Raw genomic sequence first — 25,967 nt, 5'->3', positions numbered from 1 at the left:
TTAAACAATTGAATTATATTCAATAATATCATTAACAACATTATCAATACAATTATTGTTAGTTTACCCTGTTACTTCAAGAAAAGTGTTTGATTTTTCATTCATTTGATTGTATTTCTGATAGCTAAGCAAAACGTTAGTTTTGGTGTAAGGAACAGCAGGCGAGCGGAAGAGAGGGAAAGATAAAAGAGGGAGTGAAGAAGGAGAGGAGAAACGGAGGAGAGATTTCTCTCCTCCTCCCTCACAGTCTCAGAGTCAAGCAGCAGAATCCGCTCATTTCCTCATTAGAAGTCGTGTCGCTTTCTGTTACCCTTGACAGTTCCTTCACTCTCCTTCACTCTGTCCGCAGTGTCCATTGTCCAACTAACCTTCCTCAGTTAGAAATATGAGAACGATGTACGCAATGTAGCGTCTATTCGTTCTCCTCAGACGGAGAAGCAATTATCCTGTTCTCTAGCTCCATCTCTTTCTTTCAGACGTCAGACTCGATGCTGGAGAGCTTCTCGTAAACGTGGCCGTTGCTCGAGCCATTGAAGGGTGTCTGGCCGCTCTGCCCCACCAACCCTAACCCCCCGTCCCTGACCGGCAGTAGCTTATTGCCTCCCAGTCTGGGGCCATGGTGGTTCCCCATGGGCCCCCCCAACCCTCCCCCGAGACACAGATCATTGGGGAACCTGGGGGTCACGTTGGACATGACCCCCGTCGTGGCTGACGCCGGAAAATATGAAGGCACCCCCATGGAGCCTCGGAAGTCCCCGCGGCTGTTGTTGAGGAGATGCTGTGGCGGTTGTTGCTGTTGCTGTGGAGACATTTTGACGTAGTACGGTTTGCCTCCATGTAATAGACACTGGTCATCGCCGAAGGTTGGGATGAAGGGGTTCTGGGTCACCTTATCTGGGTAGAGAGATTTAGACAAGGAGTAAGTCCCGGCCCATTTGCCACTACCGCCCCCACCACCTCCACCTCCCATCATTCTTCTATCCCTGTCCCTCATGTCTTTCTCCCCCACCGACCGACGGTGCAACCCACCTTCTCCTCGTTCGCCTCGGAACAAGCTGAAGGAGGAGCCTCCTTTTGCCCTCTCCCGCTCACTACCTCCCCGACTGAAAAAGGAGGGACTATCTCTGTCCCTCTCCGCGTACTGGGCAAACATTTGGGCGTACGGGCTAACTCCCTCCATGTAGCGGTCTTTGTCTTTCAAGCTCACACTTCTGGGTGGGAGGAGCTGCCCCCCTCCCCCTCCTCCTCCACCTCCTCCTCCACCCCCGCCCATGCGTCCGCCACCCCCACCCTTCTGCAAATCCACAAACGTGTCGTAGGAGTGTTGTCTCCGTAACACCCGCCCACCTGGCCCTAGCTTCCTGCGCTGTGCATGACTTTGTGATTGGCCAGCACCCCCCGCGTCACCACTCTTCCCCCCTCCACCCCCCATCTGGCTAAATATGAGGTTATCTTCACTGATGTCATACAGGTTGCCTGGTTTCTTACACAACTCGCACCGTTTGCAAGAAGCAGAGCTTGGACGACTATTTCCCCCTCCGCCACTAGCGCCCCCACCCCCTCCTCCCCCTCCACCACTAGCGCTCCCATGCGTACAGGTGCCCCCTCCCCCATGGTGAGAGATGGACTTCCCTCCTCCTCCCCCGCCACCACCACCACTGTGATTCCGACACTCCCAGTCACCCCCTGCTATGCCTCCACCCCCCACTTCAGACATGTTCTTCTCCCAACACGTGTGGGCCTGTTGCCCTGACGACCCCAAGCCCATTCCTCCGACTACGCCACTTTTACCCTCTGACTTCTTGGGTTTGTTACCTTTCAGGAAATCCTCCACAGGCACTAAGCTCTTACAAATGCCACTACCACTACTACCGCCAGCGACTCCTCCCCTACCGCCCATCGGACAAGGCCCGTCGGACACATCCACATGCTCCCACTTGGCAGAGCCCTCCTTGGAAAGGACCTGCTCCGCATAGAACTCCCTCAGATTTTCTTTGTCGCGGAATAAGTAAGGTGAAGAGTTACCCCCTCCTCCTCCACCTCCTCCACCTCCTCCTCTCTTCCGCTCAGAGGGGACCAGGGGTGGGGAGGCTGAGCGGTGTCCCAGGGGCCCGCGGGAGAATTGGTGGTGGACGGTGTGATGGTGGGCTCGCCTCCGGTAATCAATCTCGTCCTGCTCCCGTCTGGATTTGGCTGAGGCGGGCCTCTTTTTCAAGCTGTCCCTGTACTGTTTACGCCTCTTGGCATTGCCCTCCAGATTGCCGTAGGTGATGGTGTGTGAGGAGATATCCGACACATCATCGCCCCCCGAGCCCCCGCCACCCCCTCCTCCTCCACCCATGCAGTACCTGTCGTGACCACCCCTGTCGATAAACCCAGAACTGGACGCCCCGCCTTTGAAGGAGAACCTCCCGTAGAGGTCGTTCGACTTGAACTGACCCCCCTGCTGACCGGAGCCTGAGGCCGAGGCGTGGCCGGCGATCAGGTCAAACTTATTGGTGTTCCTGTGAGTCAGGGAGGCAACGCGGGGCTGTGTGGTGAATATGGGCGCTACCCCTCCCCCTAAACTGTCACAATCAAACATCCCTCCCTCCAATGAACTGGTACTGCCTACGCTACTCTGCCTGTTAGGCGGGGGGCCGGACATACCCAGAGCCAGCCCAGGTCCCGGACCTGAGTGGTGGTGCAGGTAATGGTCCTGGTACAGGTTGTTGTCCTTCAGAGGCAAGTTGCCAAAAGTCCTCTCCACCTCGCTGATGTAGTCGCTGAACATGTTGTCCTCAGGCAGGTAGGGCGGCGGCGGGGCCTTGCGCTCTTGCAAGCTGCGCCGGTGCTCGGAGACGTCGTAGATGCTGGGCGACCCGTCACGATGGTGGCCACCGTAGTCCAGGGCGCCGTGCGTGTGCGGCGAGCCGTTGACCCCCGGGATGGCGGTCATGTCCTTGGCTGTGCGGAGCAGTCGCAGGATGTTGGAGTGGGTGTTGTTCATGTTCATGTTCATGGTGGCCGATGGAGAGTCCATGGCCGACTTGTTCTCCTCGATCTGGACCCCGTGGATACAACTCCAGATGCCCTGTTGGAGGAACAGATGAATAGGGGGGATAGAGAATGGTAGAGAACAGGAGGAGAGGGAGAGAGAGAAAAACATGGGGAGAGGTGGAGCAAGTGAAAGAAACCAACACAAAGACAGATTGACGAAAACAGAAATAGGGTAGATTGGTGGACGAGCATTAGAAAGCGGACGGGAGGTTGAAAGGTGAAAAGAGATGAGAGACAAAGAGAGAGAGGTTAATGCACTGCAGTGTTTCATCTGGCCACCTTGTTTACACACTATTAAACAGTAATAGGGGTGAGTTGATCAATACGTTCTCCCTGGGGAGCACACAGAGCTTTGGCCCCTGCAGAGGCTCAGAGCCTCTCCTCTCTTCCTCTCACTCAGACACAGTGTTGGAGGGAAGATTAGAGACTTGATTGATAATGACAGGAGCGCCGTTAGCATCTAGTTTTGACAAACCAATCAATAAGTTGATTACTTTAAATTCAGCTGACAGCACTTTTCCTGGGGCAATCCAACCCCCCTCTCGTAAAGACACGTCACGAAAATGAATCATGCAATATTATTATTTATTATTTTTAATATTCTGCAAAATGAAAGGCAGGTGTGGTTTTGTTGAAATGTTACGTCATTATCTGGTTGTGATTGTGGCATTGTGAGGACAGTAATTCTAAGAGGTGACACCTGCCAACAAATCAAGGCATGTATGTTAGGATCAGCGCTGGGGGTTGGCGTTTCTCATGCCATTCCAGATTTTAAAAAACTAAATATCATTGCCTGCCAGTGAAACGTGTGTCACTGTTCATCAGCGGCGTCATGTCAAAGTCACTCCTCTCCCCTGCCCCCCTGAATTCATTCTTCTACTCTTTCCACTCTTTCTTTGTGTCTTTTTTTGTCTTATTTGATCTCCATTGCCTCCTGGTCGCCATGGTGAAGCTTCTCCTCCAACGGGACTTTCTTTATCTGTCTACGCATGTCCAGACAATCCCTCTGTAAAGGTGATAGGACAGAGGTTACTGGCACATCTTTCCTTTAGCGCTCCTCTGTTCCTTCTGTTCCCCTTTAATGTTTTTTATCATTCTTTTTTCACGGACAGGTTTCCTTTTCCTCGCGTCGTACGTTATCTATCCCCTTCTCTCTCTCTCTCTCTCTCATCACCCCTATCTCTCTCTCTCTCTCTCTCTCTCTCTCTCTCTCTCTCTCTCTCTCTCTCTCATCACCCCTATCTATCTCTCTCTCTCTCTCTCATCACCCCTATCTCTCTCTCTCTCTCATCACCCCTATCTCTCTCTCTCTCTCTCTCTCTCTCTCTCTCTCTCTCTCTCTCTCTCTCTCTCTCTCTCTCTCTCTCTCTCTCTCTCTCTCTCATCACCCCTATCTCTCTCTCTCTCTCTCTCTCTCTCTCTCTCATCACCCCTATCTCTCTCTCTCTCTCATCACCCCTATCTCTCTCTCTCTGTCTGTATGTGTGCAGATTGGTTGAGCGCGATACTTACTCTGTCCCTCCACAACTGGAGCACTAAACCAGGCATAGAAATCTGTAATAGACTAATATCTCTTGCAGGCGGCAATAATTAGACGAGGGGTAGTCTGTAATAGTGTAGAGGGTGAAAATGAACGCTGTAACGCAACTGCCAAATAATATCAACACCTGTACACTTGAACCAATAAATACTGAATTTGTATTCTATCGAAGCTCTCCCTACACGTAAACTATTTTATGTACTTTGAATAAAACCATTATTGCTGTATTACAGTGTAACTATCGTCGAGCTCCCAAAAGAGGAAGGATACAGTAGAGAAAACTGCTTTTTCAAAATGCTCAAGAGGATATAAGAAAAACCTTTCGTAAGAAGTTCAGGCAGGTAAACATTTGCGACTGTTTCTCAAATGAATGATAATTGAGTTCAATGAGCGTGCAACAACAAAAACATTCCCCCCTCTCTTAAAAGGTAACATTATGCAAATGTGATTGTTCCTCAAGCAATTGTTTTTCATGCGTAAACAAGCTCTCTGACATACAATAATAACTGCCATGACAACTGCCATGGTAAATGACCCGCATAAACAGCCCTCGGAGCAGTCCCCATTTAAAGACGCAACAACACCGGGATAAAGTTTAGTTTTTACCCTTCTATACAACTGGAATCAGTGGGCATGTAACTAACTGTAAGAGCCTTAGCGTTAGTGTTATATATTAAAAAGGCTTTCAAAAGGCCCATTGGCGATGATTGTTGCGTTAGTTTTGCTAGCACCGTTAGCACGGATTAGCCTGAATTCGATTAGCGTTCACAATATCAGTAGTTACACTCGTTTTGTTATCCTTGCTCAAAGGGTATCGTCACAGTTAACAAAGTATCATTAGCTTATTAGTATAGGTTTTATTATGCCGCGTTCACGTCATGTCAGCTTACTCGTTGTAGAAAGATTATACTCAAGTTTCTCACTTAGGAAGTAACAGAATCAACAAATATTAAGCCCTACGCAAATAACTTAGGTTAATTTGAACTCAGAAGTCCCAAGTTTCTGACATGATGTGAACGTGGCATAAGCACAGAGTGTTAGCAACCTGACCAGGAAGTACCGGTCTGGTTAAAGACGTGCTCCAATCCAGCCAATAACTCACCCTGCTGATGGAGAAGGTAAAGCCTGGCTTGCCGGTGCAGTAGCCCATGAAGCAGAAGCGCAGTTGCCAGTAGAAGGCATGCTCGGCAATGAAGGTGATGAGCGACAGAGCCATGGCCGCCCCCAGCATATAGAAGACACCTGCCATGTTGTCCACGTCCAGCTGGCTGCTCATCACCTCGTTCTTCTCGTTGTGGCAGATCCCCGTCAGCCACAGAGCCTCCAGCTCCTCCATCTCTCCTGGGGGGACAAGCAGGCGATAGAGGGGGTTAGGAGGGGTTAGCAGGAGGGGTTAGGTTATGATAAGGTTAGGGGAGAGGGGGTATATAGAGGGGTTAGTTTATAATAAGGTTAGGGTGAGGGGGTATAAGGAGGGGTTAGTTTATAATAAGGTTAGGGTGAGGGGGTATATGGAGGGGTTAGTTTATGATACGGTTGTAGGTTAGGGGTTAGAGGGGATATACAGTGAGGATGGGTTAGGTTGGTTCAGTTTATATTGAGTTAAGTTAGGAGAAGATGGAAAGAGAATATAGCTAGGTGCTAAAAGGAAAGGTGAGGTATTTGAATAGTATAAGGCATGAGTGCTGAGGGATACAGTGAGGAGGGACACAGTGAGGAGGGATACAATGAAGGGGGATATAGTGCAGGGGGATACAGTAGAGAGGGATACAGTGAAGAGGGATACAGTAAAGAGGGATACAGTGAAGAGGGATACAGTAAAGAGGGATATAGTGCAGGGGGATACAGTAGAGAGGGATACAGTGAAGAGGGATACAGTAGAGATGGATAGAGTGAAGAGGGATACAGTAAGGGGGATCATGTAGAGAGGGATACAGTAAAGATGGATACAGTGAAGAGGGATACAGTAGAAAGGGATACAGTGAAGAGGGATACAGTAAAGAGGGATATAGTGAAGAGGGATACAGTAAAGAGGGATACAGTGAAGAGGGATACAGTAGAGATGGATAGAGTGAAGAGGGATACAGTAAGGGGGATCATGTAGAGAGGGATACAGTAAAGATGGATACAGTGAAGAGGGATACAGTAGAAAGGGATACAGTGAAGAGGGATACAGTAAAGAGGGATATAGTGAAGAGGGATACAGTAAAGAGGGATACAGTGAAGAGGGATACAGTAGAGATGGATAGAGTGAAGAGGGATACAGTGAAGAGGGATCATATAGAGAGGGATACAGTAAAGAGGGATACAGTAAAGAGGGATACAGTGAAGAGGGATACAGTAAAGAGGGAAATAGTGCAGGGGGATACAGTAGAGAGGGATACAGTGGAGAGGGACACAGTAGAGAGGGATACAGAGTGGAGGAATAAAGTAAAGAGGTATACAGTGAAGAGAGATAGTGTTGATGGATACAGTGGAGAGGGATACAGTTAAGAGGGATACGGTGAAGAGGGATACAGTAAAGAGGGATATAGTGCAGGGGGATACAGTAGAGAGGGATACAGTGAAGAGGGATATAGTGAAGGGGGATACAGTTGAGAGGGATACAGTGAAAGGGGATACAGTAGAGAGGGATACAGTAGAGAGGGATACAGTCAAGAGGGATACAGTGAATAGGGATACAGTAAAGAGGGATATAGTAAAGAGGGATATAGTAAAGGGGGATACAGTAGAGAGGGATACAGTGAAGAGGGATACAGTGAAGGGGGATACAGTAGAGAGGGATACAGTAGAGAGGGATACAGAGAGGAGGAATACAGTAAAGAGGTATACAGTGAAGAGATATAGTGTTGAGGGATACAGTGGAGAGGGATACAGTAGAGAGGGATACAGTAGAGAGGGATACAGTAGAGAGGGATACAGAGTGGAGGAATAAAGTAAAGAAGTATACATTGAAGAGAGATACAGTGTTGAGGAATACAGTGGAGAGGGATAAAGTAGAGAGGGATACAGTGGAGAGGGATACAGTGTTGAGGGATGCAGTGGAGAGAAATACAGTGTTGAGGGATACAGTAAAGGGGTATATGGTCTAGATGGAGACAGTGAAAAGGAATATATTAGAAGGATACAGCGAAGAGGGATACAGTAGAGAGAGATACAAAGCAGAGGGATACATTGAAGAGGGATACCATAAAGGGGGATACAGTGAAAAGGGATACAGTAGAGGGATGCAGTGAAGATTAATACAATAAAGAGGGATACAGTGAAGAGGGATACAATAAAGATGGATACAGTAGAGGGACGCAGTGAAGAGGGATACAATAAAGATGGATACAGTAGAGGGTTGCAGTGAAGAGGGATACAGTGGAGAGGGATACAGTGAGGAGGGATACAGGGACGAGGGATACAATGCAGTGGGATAAAGGGAAGAGGGATACAATAAGATGGATACAGTGGAGAGAGATACAGTCTAGAGGGATACAGTTAGGAGGGATACATTAAAATAGGATACAGTAGAGAGGGATACAGTAGAGTGGGATACAGTGTAGAGGGTTGTGCTGTGGCGGAGATCTTTGTGGGCTATACTCAGCCTTGTCTCAGGATGGTAAGTTGGTGGTTGAAGATATCCCTCTAGTGGTGTGGGGGCTGTGCTTTGGCAAAGTGGGTGGGGTTATATCCTTCCTGTTTGGCCCTGTCCGGGGGTGTCCTCGGATGGGGCCACAGTGTCTCCTGACCCCTCCTGTCTCAGCCGCCAGTATTTATGCTGCAGTAGTTTATGTGTCGGGGGGCTAGTTTGTTATATCTGGAGTACTTCTCCTGTCCTATTCGGTGTCCTGTGTGAATTTAAGTGTGCTCTCTCGAATTCTCTCTTTCTCTCTCTCTCTCGGAGAACCTGAGCCCTAGGACCATGCCTCAGGACATGATGACTCCTTGCTGTCCCCAGTCCACCTGGCCGTGCTGCTGCTTTAGTTTCAACTGTTCTGCCTTATTATTATTGGACCATGCTGGTCATTTATGAACATTTGAACATCTTGGCCATGTTCTGTTATAATCTCCACCCGGCACAGCCAGAAGAGGACTGGTCACCCCACATAGCCTGGTTCCTCTCTAGGTTTCTTCCTAGGTTTTGGCCTTTCTAGGGAGTTTTTCCTAGCCACCGTGCTTCTACACCTGCATTGCTTGCTGTTTGGGTTTTAGGCTGGGTTTCTGTACAGCACTTTGAGATATCAGCTGATGCACGAAGGGCTATATAAATACATTTGATTTTATTTTGATTTGATACAGTAAAGTAGGATACAGTAGAGAGGGATACAGTAGAGAGGCATATAGTAAAGTAGGATACAGTAGAGAGGGATACAGTGGAGAGGGATGGAGTGAAGAGGGATACAGTGGAGAGGGATACAGTGGAGAGGGATACAGTGAAGAGGGATGGAGTGAGAGGGATACAGTAAAGAGGGGTATAGTAAAGTAGGATACAGTAGAGAGGGATACAGTGGAGAGGGATACAGTGAAGAGGGATGGAGTGAAGAGGGATACAGTGGAGAGGGATACAGTAAAGTAGGATACTGTAGAGAGGGATACAGTGGAGAGGGATACAGTAAAGAGGGATGGAGTGAAGAGGGATACAGTAAAGTAGGATACAGTAGAGAGGGATACAGTTGAGAGGGATACAGTGAAAGAGGGATACAGTTGGGATGGATACAGTAGAGAGATACCGTAGATCTGGATACAGTGAAGAGGGATACAGTGAAGAGGGAAACAGTAGAGAGGGATGGAGTGAAGAGGGATACAGTAGAGAGGGATACAGTGAAGAGGGATGCAGTGAAGAGGGATACAGTAGAGGGATACAGTAGAGAGGGAAACAGTGAGGAGGAATACAGTAGAGAGGGAAACAGTCAAGAGGGATACAGTGGAGAGGGATAAAGTGCAGTGTACTATAATTAATATTGTGAGACACTGACTAAGTTGCTTCTGATGTCTTTGATTGTTATTGTGACTGTGTGTGTGCATGTGTGCCTGTGTGCGTGCGTGTGTGTGTGTGTATGTTATTTGTCACATGCACAGAATACAACAGGTGTAGACTTACAAGCCCTTAACCAACAATGCAGTTACAAAAAAATTTAGTTCGTAAAATATTTACGAAATAAACTAAAGTAAAAAGAAATAATCTAATCAATCAAAAAGTAGCACAATAAATGTACATAACAATAATGAGTCAATGTGCGGGGGTAAAGGTTAGTAAAGTGATAATAAACAGCGAGTAGCAGCAGTGTAAGGGGGGGGGGGGGGGGGGTCAAAGGGGGGGTGGGGGAGGGGGTCAAATAGTCCAGGTGGCCATTTGATTAGTTGTTCAGCAGTCTTATGACTTGCGTGACTGGAGTCTTTGACAATTTTTTTGGCCTTCCTCTGACACTGGCTAGTATGTAGGACCTGGATGTCAGGAAGCTTGGTCCCAGTGATGTACTGGGCTGTACGTACTACCCTCTGTAGCACCTTACGGTCAGATGCCTCTCAGTTGCCATACCAGGAGACCCATGCTAAATCTTTTCAGTCTCCTGAGGGGGAAATGGTGTTGTCGTTCCCTCTTTACAACTGTCTTGGTGTGTTTGGACCATGATAGTTTGTTGGTGATGTGGACACTTCAGCCCTTTCAACGTCAACGGGGGCTTGTTCGGCCCACCTTTTCCTATAGTCCACGATCAACTCCTTTGTGTTGCTCATACTGTGCAGCCGTCTTCATAGACCTTGCCAAGGCTTTCGACTCTGTCAATCACCGTATTCTTATCGGCAGACTCAGTAGCCTCGGTTTTTCGGATGACTGCCTTGCCTGGTTCACCAATTACTTTGCAGACAGAGTTCAGTGTGTCAAATCGGAGGGCATGCTGTCCGGTCCTCTGGCAGTCTCTATGGGGGTGCCACAGGGTTCAATTCTCGGGCCGACTCTTTTCTCTGTATATATCAATGATGTTTCTCATGCTGCGGGCGATTCCCTGATCCACCTCTACGCAGACGACACCATTCTATATACTTCCGGCCCGTCCTTGGACACTGTGCTATCTAACCTCCAAACGAGCTTCAATGCCATACAGCACTCCTTCCGTGGCCTCCAACTGCTCTTAAACGCTAGTAAAACCAAATGCATGCTTTTCAACCGTTCGCTGCCTGCACCCGCACGCCTGACCAGCATCACCACCCTGGATGGTTCCGACCTTGAATATGTGGACATCTATAAGTACCTAGGTGTCTGGCTAGACTCTAAACTCTCCTTCCAGACCCATATCAAACATCTCCAATCGAAAATCAAATCAAGAGTCGGCTTTCTATTCCGCAACAAAGCCTCCTTCACTCACGCCGCCAAACTTACCCTAGTAAAACTGACTATCCTACCGATCCTCGACTTCGGCGATGTCATCTACAAAATTGCTTCCAACACTCTACTCAGCAAACTGGATGCAGTTTATCACAGTGCCATCCGTTTTGTCACTAAAGCACCTTATACCACCCACCACTGCGACTTGTATGCTCTAGTCGGCTGGCCCTCGCTACATATTCGTCGCCAGACCCACTGGCTCCAGGTCATCTACAAGTCCATGCTAGGTAAAGCTCCGCCTTATCTCAGTTCACTGGTTACGATGGCAACACCCATCCGTAGCACGCGCTCCAGCAGGTGTATCTCACTGATCATCCCTAAAGCCAACACCTCATTTGGCCGCCTTTCGTTCCAGTTCTCTGCTGCCTGTGACTGGAACGAATTGCAAAAATCGCTGAAGTTGGAGACTTTTATCTCCCTCACCAACTTCAAACATCTGCTATCTGAGCAGCTAACCGATCGCTGCAGCTGTACATAGTCTATTGGTAAATAGCCCACCCATTTTCACCTACCTCATCCCCATACCACCTACCTCCCAGTGAAGAGATATAGTGTTGAGGGATACAGTGGAGAGGGATACAGTAGAGAGGGATACAGTAGAGAGGGATACAGTAGAGAGGGATACAGAGTGGAGGAATAAAGTAAAGAAGTATACATTGAAGAGAGATACAGTGTTGAGGAATACAGTGGAGAGGGATAAAGTAGAGAGGGATACAGTGGAGAGGGATACAGTGTTGAGGGATGCAGTGGAGAGAAATACAGTGTTGAGGGATACAGTAAAGGGGTATATGGTCTAGATGGAGACAGTGAAAAGGAATATATTAGAAGGATACAGCGAAGAGGGATACAGTAGAGAGAGATACAAAGCAGAGGGATACATTGAAGAGGGATACCATAAAGGGGGATACAGTGAAAAGGGATACAGTAGAGGGATGCAGTGAAGATGAATACAATAAAGAGGGATACAGTGAAGAGGAATACAATAAAGATGGATACAGTAGAGGGACGCAGTGAAGAGGGATACAATAAAGATGGATACAGTAGAGGGACGCAGTGAAGAGGGATACAATAAAGATGGATACAGTAGAGGGTTGCAGTGAAGAGGGATACAGTGGAGAGGGATACAGTGAGGAGGGATACAGGGACGAGGGATACAATGCAGTGGGATAAAGGGAAGAGGGATACAATAAGATGGACACAGTGGAGAGAGATACAGTCTAGAGGGATACAGTTAGGAGGGATACAGTAAAATAGGATACAGTAGAGAGGGATACAGTAGAGTGGGATACAGTGTAGAGGGTTGTGCTGTGGCGGAGATCTTTGTGGGCTATACTCAGCCTTGTCTCAGGATGGTAAGTTGGTGGTTGAAGATATCCCTCTAGTGGTGTGGGGGCTGTGCTTTGGCAAAGTGGGTGGGGTTATATCCTTCCTGTTTGGCCCTGTCCGGGGGTGTCCTCGGATGGGGCCACAGTGTCTCCTGACCCCTCCTGTCACAGCCGCCAGTATTTATGCTGCAGTAGTTTATGTGTCGGGGGGCTAGTTTGTTATATCTGGAGTACTTCTCCTGTCCTATTCGGTGTCCTGTGTGAATTTAAGTGTGCTCTCTCGAATTCTCTCTTTCTCTCGGAGAACCTGAGCCCTAGGACCATGCCTCAGGACATGATGACTCCTTGCTGTCCCCAGTCCACCTGGCCGTGCTGCTGCTCCAGTTTCAACTGTTCTGCCTTATTATTATTGGACCATGCTGGTAATTTATGAACATTTGAACATCTTGGCCATGTTCTGTTATAATCTCCACCCGGCACAGCCAGAAGAGGACTGGTCACCCCACATAGCCTGGTTCCTCTCTAGGTTTCTTCCTAGGTTTTGGCCTTTCTAGGGAGTTTTTCCTAGCCACCGTGCTTCTACACCTGCATTGCTTGCTGTTTGGGTTTTAGGCTGGGTTTCTGTACAGCACTTTGAGATATCAGCTGATGCACGAAGGGCTATATAAATACATTTGATTTGATTTTGATTTGATACAGTAAAGTAGGATACAGTAGAGAGGGATACAGTAGAGAGGCATATAGTAAAGTAGGATACAGTAGAGAGGGATACAGTGGAGAGGGATGGAGTGAAGAGGGATACAGTGGAGAGGGATACAGTGGAGAGGGATACAGTGAAGAGGGATGGAGTGAGATGGATACAGTAAAGAGGGGTACAGTAAAGTAGGATACAGTAGAGAGGGATACAGTGGAGAGGGATACAGTGAAGAGGGATGGAGTGAAGAGGGATACAGTGGAGAGGGATACAGTAAAGTAGGATACTGTAGAGAGGGATACAGTGGAGAGGGATACAGTGAAGAGGGATGGAGTGAAGAGGGATACAGTAAAGTAGGATACAGTAGAGAGGGATACAGTTGAGAGGGATACAGTGAAAGAGGGATACAGTTGGGATGAATACAGTAGAGAGATACCGTAGATCTGGATACAGTTGAGAGGGATACAGTGAAAGAGGGATACAGTTGGGATGGATACAGTAGAGAGATACCGTAGATCTGGATACAGTGAAGAGGGATACAGTGAAGAGGGAAACAGTAGAGAGGGATGGAGTGAAGAGGGATACAGTAGAGAGGGATACAGTGAAGAGGGATGCAGTGAAGAGGGATACAGTAGAGGGATACAGTAGAGAGGGAAACAGTGAGGAGGAATACAGTAGAGAGGGAAACAGTCAAGAGGGATACAGTGGAGAGGGATAAAGTGCAGTGTACTATAATTAATATTGTGAGACACTGACTAAGTTGCTTCTGATGTCTTTGATTGTTATTGTGACTGTGTGTGTGCATGTGTGCCTGTGTGCGTGCGTGTGTGTGTGTATGTTATTTGTCACATGCACAGAATACAACAGGTGTAGACTTACAAGCCCTTAACCAACAATGCAGTTACAAAAAAATTTAGTTCGTAAAATATTTACTAAATAAACTAAAGTAAAAAGAAATAATCTAATCAATCAAAAAGTAGCACAATAAATGTACATAACAATAATGAGTCAATGTGCGGGGGTAAAGGTTAGTAAAGTGATAATAAACAGCGAGTAGCAGCAGTGTAAGGGGGGGGGGGGGGGGGGGGGGTCAAAGGGGGAGTGGTGGAGGGGGTCAAATAGTCCAGGTGGCCATTTGATTAGTTGTTCAGCAGTCTTATGACTTGCGTGACTGGAGTCTTTGACAATTTTTTTGGCCTTCCTCTGACACTGGCTAGTATGTAGGACCTGGATGTCAGGAAGCTTGGTCCCAGTGATGTACTGGGCTGTACGTACTACCCTCTGTAGCACCTTACGGTCAGATGCCTCTCAGTTGCCATACCAGGAGACCCATGCTAAATCTTTTCAGTCTCCTGAGGGGGAAATGGTGTTGTCGTTCCCTCTTTACAACTGTCTTGGTGTGTTTGGACCATGATAGTTTGTTGGTGATGTGTACACTTCAGCCCTTTCAACGTCAACGGGGGCTTGTTCGGCCCACCTTTTCCTATAGTCCACGATCAACTCCTTTGTGTTGCTCATACTGTGCAGCCGTCTTCATAGACCTTGCCAAGGCTTTCGACTCTGTCAATCACCGTATTCTTATCGGCAGACTCAGTAGCCTCGGTTTTTCGGATGACTGCCTTGCCTGGTTCACCAATTACTTTGCAGACAGAGTTCAGTGTGTCAAATCGGAGGGCATGCTGTCCGGTCCTCTGGCAGTCTCTATGGGGGTGCCACAGGGTTCAATTCTCGGGCCGACTCTTTTCTCTGTATATATCAATGATGTTTCTCATGCTGCGGGCGATTCCCTGATCCACCTCTACGCAGACGACACCATTCTATATACTTCCGGCCCGTCCTTGGACACTGTGCTATCTAACCTCCAAACGAGCTTCAATGCCATACAGCACTCCTTCCGTGGCCTCCAACTGCTCTTAAACGCTAGTAAAACCAAATGCATGCTTTTCAACCGTTCGCTGCCTGCACCTGCACGCCTGACCAGCATCACCACCCTGGATGGTTCCGACCTTGAATATGTGGACATCTATAAGTACCTAGGTGTCTGGCTAGACTCTAAACTCTCCTTCCAGACCCATATCAAACATCTCCAATCGAAAATCAAATCAAGAGTCGGCTTTCTATTCCGCAACAAAGCCTCCTTCACTCACGCCGCCAAACTTACCCTAGTAAAACTGACTATCCTACCGATCCTCGACTTCGGCGATGTCATCTACAAAATTGCTTCCAACACTCTACTCAGCAAACTGGATGCAGTTTATCACAGTGCCATCCGTTTTGTCACTAAAGCACCTTATACCACCCACCACTGCGACTTGTATGCTCTAGTCGGCTGGCCCTCGCTACATATTCGTCGCCAGACCCACTGGCTCCAGGTCATCTACAAGTCCATGCTAGGTAAAGCTCCGCCTTATCTCAGTTCACTGGTTACGATGGCAACACCCATCCGTAGCACGCGCTCCAGCAGGTGTATCTCACTGATCATCCCTAAAGCCAACACCTCATTTGGCCGCCTTTCGTTCCAGTTCTCTGCTGCCTGTGACTGGAACGAATTGCAAAAATCGCTGAAGTTGGAGACTTTTATCTCCCTCACCAACTTCAAACATCTGCTATCTGAGCAGCTAACCGATCGCTGCAGCTGTACATAGTCTATTGGTAAATAGCCCACCCATTTTCACCTACCTCATCCCCATACTGTTTTTATTTATTTATTTATCTGCTCTTTTGCACACCAATATCTCTACCTGTACATAACCATCTGATCATTTATCACTCCAGTGCTAATCTGCATAATTGTAATTATTCGCCTACCTTCTCATGCCTTTTGCACACAATGTATATAGATTCCCCTTTTTTCTACTGTGTTATTGACTTGTTAATTGTTTACTCCATGTGTAACTCTGTGTTGTCTGTTCACACTGCTATGCCTTATCTTGGCCAGGTCGCAGTTGCAAATGAGAACTTGTTCTCAACTAGCCTACCTGGTTAAATAAAGGTGAAATAAAAAAATAAAAAAAATAAATAAAAAAAAACATTGAGGGAGAGGTTGTTGTGATCTCTGACCTCCTCCCTATACGCTGTATCATCGTTGTCGGGGATCAGGACTACCACTGTGGTGTCGTCAGCAAACTTAATGAATGATGGTGTTGGAGTCGTGCTTGGCCACGCAGTCATGGGTGAACAGGGAGTACATGTGGGGACAACGCATGCACCCCTGAGGGGTCCCAATGTTGAGGATCAGCCTGGCAGATGTGTTGTTGCGTACCCTTACCACCTGGGAGGCATGTCAGGAAGTCCAGGATCCAGTTGCAGAGGGAGGTGTTTAGTCCCAGGGTTCTTAGCTTAGTGATGAGTTTAGTGGGCACTATGGTGTTGAACACTGAGCTGTAGTCAATTATCATTTATTTTTTTATTTCACCTTCATTTAACCAGGTAGGCCAGTTGAGAACAAGTTCTCATTTACAACTGCGACTTGGCCAAGATAAAGCAAAGCAGTGCGACACAAACAACAACACAGTTACACATGGAATAAACAAACATACAGTCAATAGAACAACAGAAAAAGTCTATATACAGTGTGTGCAAATGGCGTAAGGAGGTAAGGTAATAAATAGGCCATAGTAGCAAAGTAATTTCAATTTAACAAATTAACACTGGAGTGATAGATGTGCAGATGATGATAAGCAAGTAGAAATACTGGTGTGCAAAAGAGCAAAAAAGTAAATAAAAACAATATGGGGATGAGGTAGGTAGCTGGATGGGCTATTTACAGATGGGCTGTGTACAGCTGCAGCGATCGGTAAGCTGCTCAGATAGCTGGTGCTTGAAGTTAGTTGACTGAGTCGAAAGCCTTGCCAGGTCGATGAAGACGGCTGCACAGTACTGTCTTTTATCGATGGCAGTTATGATATCGTTTAGTACCTTGAGCATGGCTGAGGTGCACCCGTGACCAGCTTGGAAACCGGATTGCACAGTGGAGAGGGTACGGTGGAATTCGAAATGGTCAGTGATCTGTTTGCAAATCACTTGGCTTTCGAAGACTTTAGAAAGGCAGGGCAGTATGGATATAGGTCTGTAACAGTTTGGGTCTAGAGTGTCACCCCCTTTGAAGAGGCAGCTTTCCAATCTTTAGGAATCTTGGACAATATGAAAGAGAGGTTGAACAGACTGGTAATAGGGGTTGCAACAATGGCAGCGGATAATTTTAGAAAGAAAGAAAGAGAGGGTCCAGATTGTCAGGTCCAGGTTTTTCAGCTCTTTCAGAACATTTGCTATTTGGATTTGAGTGAAGGAGAAGCTGGGGAGGCTTGGGCAAGTAGCTGCGGGGGCTGCGGAGCTGATGGCCGGGGTTGGGGTAGCCAGGAGGAAAGCATGTCCAGCCGTAGAGAAATGCTTGTTGAAATTCTCGATTATCGTGGATTTATCGGTGGTGACAGTGTTTCCTAGCCTCAGTGCAGTGGGCAGCTGGGAGGAGGTGCTCTTATTTTCCATGGACTTTACAGTGTCCCAAAACTTTTTGGAGTTAGAGCTACAGGATGCACATTTCTGCTTGAAAAAGCTAGCATTTGCTTTCCTAACTGACTGTGTGTATTGGTTCCTGCCTTCCCTGAAAAGTTGCATATCACGGGGACTCTTCGATGCTAGTGCAGTCCTCCACAGGATGTTTTTGTGCTGGTCGAGGGCAGTCAGGCCTGGAACCAAGGGCTATATCTGTTCTTAGTTCTACATTTTTTGAAAGGGGCATGCTTATTTAAGATGGTGAGGCAATTATTTTCAAAGAATGACCAGGCATCCTCTACTGACGGGATGAGGTCAATATCCTTCCAGGATACCCGGGCCAGGTCGATTAGAAAGGCCTGCTTGCAGAAGTGTTTTAGGGAGCGTTTGACAGTGATGAGGGGTGGTCATTTGACCGCGGACCTACATCGGATGCAGGCAATGAGGTAGTGATCGCTGAGATCCTGATTGAAAACAGCAGAGGTGTATTTGGAGGGCAAGTTGGTCAGGATAACATGTATGAGGGTGCCCATGTTTACGGATTTAGGGTTGTACCTGGTGGGTTCCTTGATAATTTGTGTGAGATTGAGGGCATCTAGTTTACGACTGCCAGGGTGTTAAGCATATCCCAGTTTAGGCCACCTAACAGAACAAACTCTGAAGATAGATGGGGGGCAATCAACTCACATATGGTGTCCAGGGCACAGCTGGGAGCTGAGGGGGGTCTATAGCAGGCGGCAACAGTGAGAAACTTATTTCTGAAGAGATTCATTTTTAAAATTAGAAGCTCAGACTGTTTGGGTATAGACCTGGAAAGTATGACAGAACTTTGCAGGCTACCTCTGCAGTAGATTGCAACTCCTCCCCCTTTGGCAGTTCTATCTTGACAGAAAATGTTGTTGGGGATGGAAATCTCAGAATTTTTGGTGGCCTTCCTAAGCCAGGATTCAGACACGGCAAGGACATTAGGGTTGGTGGAGTGTGCTAAAGCAGTGAGTAAAACAAATTTCTGATGTTAACATGCATGAAACCAAGGCTTGTACAGTTACAGAAGTCTATGAACAGCATTCTCACATGCAGCATTCTCACAAGGGTCCTGGTGTGTGCAACACATTTCATGTTGTGTTATGTCCCCCCAACACATCCCCCGTCACAGATTATCTTCATTAGTCATTGACTATGCAAGTCGCTCGTTATCTGGTCTTGATGTGGGAAACAACAGCCTCGTGGGACTTCTGCTTGTCCTTGGGGTCCGGGAGGAAGTACACACACAGTCATGTGATCGCCGGTCCCACCCGAAAATATGTCCCCATAGCCCCCCCTCCGTGCCCTGGAATTGGTGCTGAGGGGGAGAGGAGGGAGATTGGGGAGGACATGTCCGGTGAGATTTGTTTGATGTGAGCCACCAGTCTGTATCACACCAAAGGGGATTTCCCACTCCCCTAGTGCTTGTGTAACTAACAGTGTGCTAACTCACTCGCTGCCTGGACAGTAGCAGATTTTGCCTGCCTGGTTGTTAAGACTTCCTGATAAAGTAGGCCACAGGAAGGACGTGAAGAAAGCTCAGCAGGTTGTGTCAAGATGACTTTGCGCTCCTCAGATGTAGGACATGCAGTCTTTGGTTTGACCTCAATACTCCTCTACCTACCCCTGCACAAGACCTGGTTGAAATATATTTTCACAAGACTTGAGCAGTTCTTGTTTTCGTTGGCCCTGTAGAATAGAATCAATGGAGAAGTCCTACAAGTGTCCTACTCAATCAAAGCTATTCACTTCTAAGTATGTGTTCCATGTACAGATGTAGGATCTTAATTTGATCACTCTTATGTTGCTGAGAATTTTCCTGTGCTGCAGGAAAGGCGAATGAGCTTATTGATTTACATAAATTCACTGAAAACCCGCACTAACACAGGGTTATATTAACAGTATTGTATGTAGCCTACTTTTGTCCAGCTAATAACCTAACCACTGATCAAGCAACTTTATGGACTAAACGTTAAAATCCTGTTTCTGCAGGATTATTTTTACCACAACAGTACTGGTCTAATTAAGATCCTACATATGTATGTCCTAGTGTATACCCCCACCAGATCTCCACCCCACCAGACCTCCACCCCCACCAGACCTCCACCCCACCAGACCTCCACCCCCACCAGACCTCCACCCCCACCAGACCTCCACCCCACCAGACCTTCACCCCCACCAGACAGTCACCCCACCAGACCTCCACCCCCACCAGACTTCCACCCCACCAGACCTTCACCCCCACCAGACCTTCACCCCAACAGACCTCCACCCCCACCAGACCACCCCACCAGACCTCCACCCCACCAGACCACCCCACCAGACCTCCACTCCCACAGACCTCCACCCCACCAGACCTCCACCCCACCAGACCACCCCACCAGACCTCCACCCCCACCAGACCTCCACCCCACCAGACCACCCCACCAGACCTCCACCCCCACCAGACCTCCACCCCCACCAGACCACCCCACCAGACCTTCACCCCCACCAGACCTCCACCCCACCAGGCCTTCACCCCCACCAGACCTCCACCCCACCAGACCTTCACCCCCACCAGACCTCCACCCCACCAGACCTTCACCCCCACCAGACCGTCACCCCAACAGACCTCCACCCCCACCAGACCACCCCACCAGACCTCCACCCCCACCAGACTTCCACCCCACCAGACCTTCACCCCCACCAGATCTTCACCCCAACAGACCTCCACCACCACCAGACCACCCCACCAGACCTCCACCCCACCAGACCTCCACCCCACCAGACCACCCCACCAGACCTCCACTCCCACAGACCTCCACCCCACCAGACCTCCACCCCACCAGACCACCCCACCAGACCTCCACGCCCACCAGACCTCCACCCCACCAGACCACCCCACCAGATCTTCACCCCACCAGACCTCCACCACCACCAGACCACCCCACCAGACCTCCACCCACACCAGACCACCCCACCACACCTCCACCCCCACCAGACTTTCACCCTAACAGACCTCCACCCCCACCAGACCATCCCACCAGACCTCCACCCCACCAGACCACCCCACCAGACCTCCACCCCCACCAGACCACCCCACCAGACCTTCACCCCCACCAGACCTCCACCCCACCAGACCACCCCACCAGACCTCCACCCCACCAGACCACCCCACCAGACCTCCACCCCCACCAGACCTCCACCCCACCAGACCACCCCACCAGACCTCCACCCCCACCAGACCTCCACCCCCACCAGACCACCCCACCAGACCTTCACCCCCACCAGACCTCCACCCCACCAGGCCTTCACCCCCACCAGACCTCCACCCCACCAGACCTTCACCCCCACCAGACCTCCACCCCACCAGACCTTCACCCCCACCAGACCGTCACCCCAACAGACCTCCACCCCCACCAGACCACCCCACCAGACCTCCACCCCCACCAGACTTCCACCCCACCAGACCTTCACCCCCACCAGATCTTCACCCCAACAGACCTCCACCACCACCAGACCACCCCACCAGACCTCCACCCCACCAGACCTCCACCCCACCAGACCACCCCACCAGACCTCCACTCCCACAGACCTCCACCCCACCAGACCTCCACCCCACCAGACCACCCCACCAGACCTCCACGCCCACCAGACCTCCACCCCACCAGACCACCCCACCAGATCTTCACCCCACCAGACCTCCACCTCCACCAGACCACCCCACCAGACCTCCACCCCCACCAGACCACCCCACCAGACCTCCACCCCCACCAGACTTTCACCCTAACAGACCTCCACCCCCACCAGACCATCCCACCAGACCTCCACCCCACCAGACCACCCCACCAGACCTCCACCCCCACCAGACCACCCCACCAGACCTTCACCCCCACCAGACCTCCACCCCACCAGACCACCCCACCAGACCTTCACCCCAACAGACCTCCACCCCCACCAGACCACCCCACCAGACCTCCACCCCCACCAGACCTCCACCCCACCAGACCACCCCATCAGACCTCCACCCCCACCAGACCTTCACCCCAACAGACCTCCACCCCCACCAGACCATCCCACCAGACCTCCATCCCCACCAGACCTCCACTCCACCAGACCACCCCACCAGACCTCCACCCCCACCAGACCTCCACCCCACCAGACCACCCCACCAGACCTCCACACCCACCAGACTTCCACCCCACCAGACCCCCACCCCCACCAGACCTCCACCCCCAACAGACCTTCACCTCACCAGATGTAAGCATGCCCACCCTTGATGTTATCTGAATACACTCCAGATGCACCAGAGGCTGTCACTTGGAACTAGGACACTATTCTTGGCCCCCCTGTCATCACATGATGTACACACATGACACAAGCACACATACAACCACACACACACCTCATGACAGACACACACACTTACACACACACGATACACACACGAGACAAACATAGATAACCATGTTGTATGGATTATAACAGGGGATGACACCTTAGCAGATACTCAGTGAGGGTGAACTCTGAGCTCTTTACTAGTTTATATAAATTGTGTTTTAACGGCGCGTTAACGTTTGAATGAAATGAACGAGTGATCACATACATTTGGCAGTAGATCGCAGACCTGGGTTCAAACTCTACTTGAAATCTTTCAATTACTCTGAGCATTTTCTCTAGCCAGCCTAGAGTTCCTTCCTAGGTGGGGTTTAGAGTTTTGAGGATATTCTATTGGTCCATTACGCCAGTCAAGCACAGGTAAAGTATTCAAAATGAGTATTTAAACCCAGGTCTGGTATATACTGTAGAGATATATGCTACTGTATGTGAAGCTCACTTTCAGTGGTGAATCCAAATCCCTAGCCTCTTGTATCAAGAGACTTTCAACGGTCTGAAACAATCTGGACCATATCCCTCTCACACTGTAATGACCTCCCATTCATTATAAAAACTGGGACATGCTATGATAGAAAATGTCAAGTACATTCGAGCCATTGTTGTGTGTGTGTGTGTGTGTGTGTGTGTGTGTGTGTGTGTGTGTGTGTGTGTGTGTGTGTGTGTGTGTGTGTGTGTGTGTGTGTGTGTGTGTGTGTGTGTGTGTGTGTGTGTGTGTGTGTGTGTGTGTGTGTGTGTGTGTGTGTGCGTGCGTGCGTGCGTGCGTGCGTGCGTGCGTGCGTGTACTGACCATGTCCATTTATAAACATTGAATGCACTAAACATTAAGAACACCTTACTAATATTGAGTCCCTTTTGCGCACAGAACAGCCTCAATTCGTCCACAGCGATGCTGGGCCATGTTGACCAATGCTTCCCACACTTGTGCCAAGTTGGCTGGATGTCATTTGGGTGGTGTACCATTCTTGATACACACAGGAAACTGTTGAGCATGAAAAACCCAGCAGCGTTGCAGTTCTTGACACACTCAAATCGGTGTCTTGCCCTTTCACCCTCTGAATGGCACACATACACAATATATGTCTCAATTGTCTTCAGGCTTAAACATCCTTCTTTACGCATCTACGCTGCTTGAAGTGGATTCAACAAGTGACATCAATAAGAGATCTTAGCTTTCACCTGGATTCACCGGGTCAGTCTGTCATGGAAAGAGCAGGTGTTCCTAATGTTTTGTACACTCAAGTGTATAGAACGTTTCTCTGAAGGCGGTGAGGTGATCATCCAGGTATCTTGTCAAGACCACTCAGTGTTTCTACTATACATACCATGGACCATAGACTCTAGATAGGACACATTGAGGAGTACTATATATAATATGTCTAGGCCAATGGAACTCAGCAGTGTAATTAAGACTGTGGTATCCAGCATCCTGTGTTCCAATCCTGGGATTCGACAATGCAAGTGGGAGATGAACTACCAACCAGAAGGAAGCTGGTTTCAGATCCCATGTACCCTCTCCTGCCATTGTGCCCTTGAGCAAGGCACTTGCTGCTAAATGTGTAGCTGCAGGGGTGCTGTTCTGTGGTCGGCTGAAGCTGTGCTCCTACCCAAAATGTGTGTGTTGTGTGTTTGTGTGTTGTCTTGGGAAGTGGGAGGGGAGGAGGGTGCAGATGAAGAATTTCTGTCTCTGCAGATGGACTAATAAATGACTATTCAATATTCTACTCTACTGTAGGACTACGATCGCATGTCAGCTGAAGCTTTACCATCGCCGAACAGCATGAGGATGGCCAGGTCCACTGCTCTCTTCCAGCCAGAGTCCTTCTGGATGGCGATGCCGTAACCGGTGGTGGCGAACACCTTCCCGCTGCCGATGGTCACCAGTTTACAGCCCTCGTCCCTCCCGGCCATGTAGTTCAACACAGCAGCATCGTAGATGAAGGCATCCAATTTACTGAGCAGGAGTAGGGAGGGAGATAGTGGAGGATAGTTAGTTGTCAGTAATGGTCAGGCAAAGTGTTACTAATTGTAGATATTGGTTATTTTCAGGGTTAGGACTGAACCAGTAAAACTCCCAGAGTTTTCCTGGTGAGGTCACATGATCTGGAAAAAACTGCAGGGCCTAGTAATGAGAGATATACTGAACAAAAATAGAAACGCAACATGTTCATATGAGGAAATCAGTCAATTAAAATAAACTAATTAGTCCCTAATCTATGGATTTCACATGACTGGGAATACAGATATACATCTGTTGGTCACAGATATCTTTAAAAACAATGGGCCTCAGGATCTGGTCACGGTATTTCTGTGCATTCAAATTGCCATTGATAAAATGCAACTGTGTTCATTGTCCATACCATATTCCCACCGCCACCATGGGGCACTCTGTTCACAACGTGGACATCAGTAAACTGCTCGCTCACATAGCGTCAAACACAGGGTCTGCGGTTGTGAGGCCAGTTGGATGTACTGCCAAATTCTCTAAAACGTAATTGGAAGCGGCTTATGGTAGAGGAATGAACATTAAAATGATCTGGCAACAGCTCTGGTGGACATTCGTGCAGTCAGCATGCCAATTGCACGCTCCCTCAAAACTTGGGACATCTGTGCAATTGTGTTGTGTGACAAAACTGCACATTTTAGAGTGGCTTTTTATTGTGCCTAGCATAAGGTGCACCTGTGTAATGATCATGCTGTTTAATCAGCTTCTTGATATGCCACATCTGTCAGGGGGATGGATTATCTTGGCAAAGGAGAAATGCTCACTAACTGGGATGTAAACAAATTTGTGCGCAAAATTTGAGAGAAATAAGCTTTTTGTGCATACGGAACATCTCTGGGATCTTTTATTTCAGCTCATGAAACATGGGACCAACACTTTACATGTTACGTTTATACTAAGTAAGTGACCTATGACAGGTTTAGGTGACCCACAACTCATCAACTCCCCAATGGCTAGCTGGCAGTTCAACCAGCTCCCTCCCAACCAAGCCAAAAGAAGAGAAACCCACAGATGGCTATATGAAGCTCTAGTGTTCTAATCCGCACTCTGCATTCTTAATTCTTGGAAAGGAAGAAGGGAGGAGACCATCACATCAGATCAGCTCTCAGCCTCCACCAACCACCACCAGGCTGTTGCTTGCTGCTATTCTGAGCTAAGGAGCAGTGGCAGGCAGCAGCAAGCAACAGCAGCAGCTCTGCTAGCTTCCCACCCACCAACACTCCCTCCCTCCCTCCCCTCCATCCATCCCTCTCTCCCATTCTCCCTCCATCCCTCCCTCCCTCCCCTCCATCCATCCATCCCTCTCTCCTCTCCCTCACCTGTTCTCCCTCCATCCCTCCCTCTCCCTGGCCCTCCCTCTCCCTGGCCCTCCCCTCCCCTCCCCTCCCCTCCCCTCCCCTCCATCCCTATCTCTCTCTCCTCTCCCTAACCCTCCACCCATCCTCCCCTCTTTTCCCTCCCTCTCCTTCTCTCACCCTCCCTTGAGGCTTGCCAGAGCCTCGTTCACGTTCTTCTGGTGGAAGCTGGTCATATACTGGTGCATCTCCGGGTAATTGTTGCGGATGTTCCGTTCCGTGCTTCCGTTGGGCACCGTTCCGAAACGGAATGGCGGGGAGAAGGCGTTGGGTTTTTGGAACTGTGGGGGGGTGGGGGGGGTTCCGGAAGAGAAGAGAAAAAGAGAGAAAATAGCAGGGGTTGGTGTGGTGAGCTGGACAAGGCATTGGGTTCCATCAAATGCTCCTAATGCATTGTGCTTCTGGACTGACTGGAAATGAATCTGCTTGGAAAACATATGCAACGCTGGGCACATACAGGCGGGTGAAGGCACACACACACACACACACACACACACACACACACCTTATTGTCGCTGAGGCCCGACACCTGATCCACATACTCCTCCTGGATCATGAAGGCAGCCAGGTTGGCAGTGTAGGAGGCCAGGAAGATGACAGCGAAGAAGGCCCACACCGACACCATGATCTTACTGGTGGTGCCTTTAGGGTTCTGGACGGGAACAGAGTTGTTGAAAACCAGGCCCCACAGCAGCCAGATGGCCTTGCCGATGGTGAATGAGGGGCCACCAGGCTCTGGGGAAAGAA

General features: G+C 49.0%; 1 protein-coding gene across 1 annotated transcript in view; it reads right to left on the bottom strand.

Annotated features, from left to right (window-relative positions):
* Positions 1–200: 200 nt before the first annotated feature.
* The window catches only part of LOC139369571 (glutamate receptor ionotropic, NMDA 2B-like), a 103,488-nt gene continuing 77,721 nt past the window's right edge, over positions 201–25,967 (bottom strand). The window contains exons 10-16 of the mRNA XM_071108821.1: positions 25,726–25,955; positions 25,341–25,501; positions 23,627–23,814; positions 5,682–5,920; positions 1,786–3,073; positions 584–1,707; positions 201–541 (exon numbers count right to left, since the gene is read on the bottom strand). Of these exons, the coding sequence (XP_070964922.1) occupies positions 473–541; positions 584–1,707; positions 1,786–3,073; positions 5,682–5,920; positions 23,627–23,814; positions 25,341–25,501; positions 25,726–25,955 (3,299 nt within the window). The 3' untranslated portion in view covers positions 201–472. The remainder of the gene's footprint in view (positions 542–583; positions 1,708–1,785; positions 3,074–5,681; positions 5,921–23,626; positions 23,815–25,340; positions 25,502–25,725; positions 25,956–25,967) is intronic.

This window comes from Oncorhynchus clarkii, chromosome 17 (assembly GCF_045791955.1).
Source record: "Oncorhynchus clarkii lewisi isolate Uvic-CL-2024 chromosome 17, UVic_Ocla_1.0, whole genome shotgun sequence".
Classification (NCBI taxonomy): Eukaryota; Metazoa; Chordata; class Actinopteri; order Salmoniformes; family Salmonidae; genus Oncorhynchus; species Oncorhynchus clarkii.
Note: the sequence above shows the minus strand (reverse complement) of the source record. Positions and strands in the feature narration are given on the sequence as shown.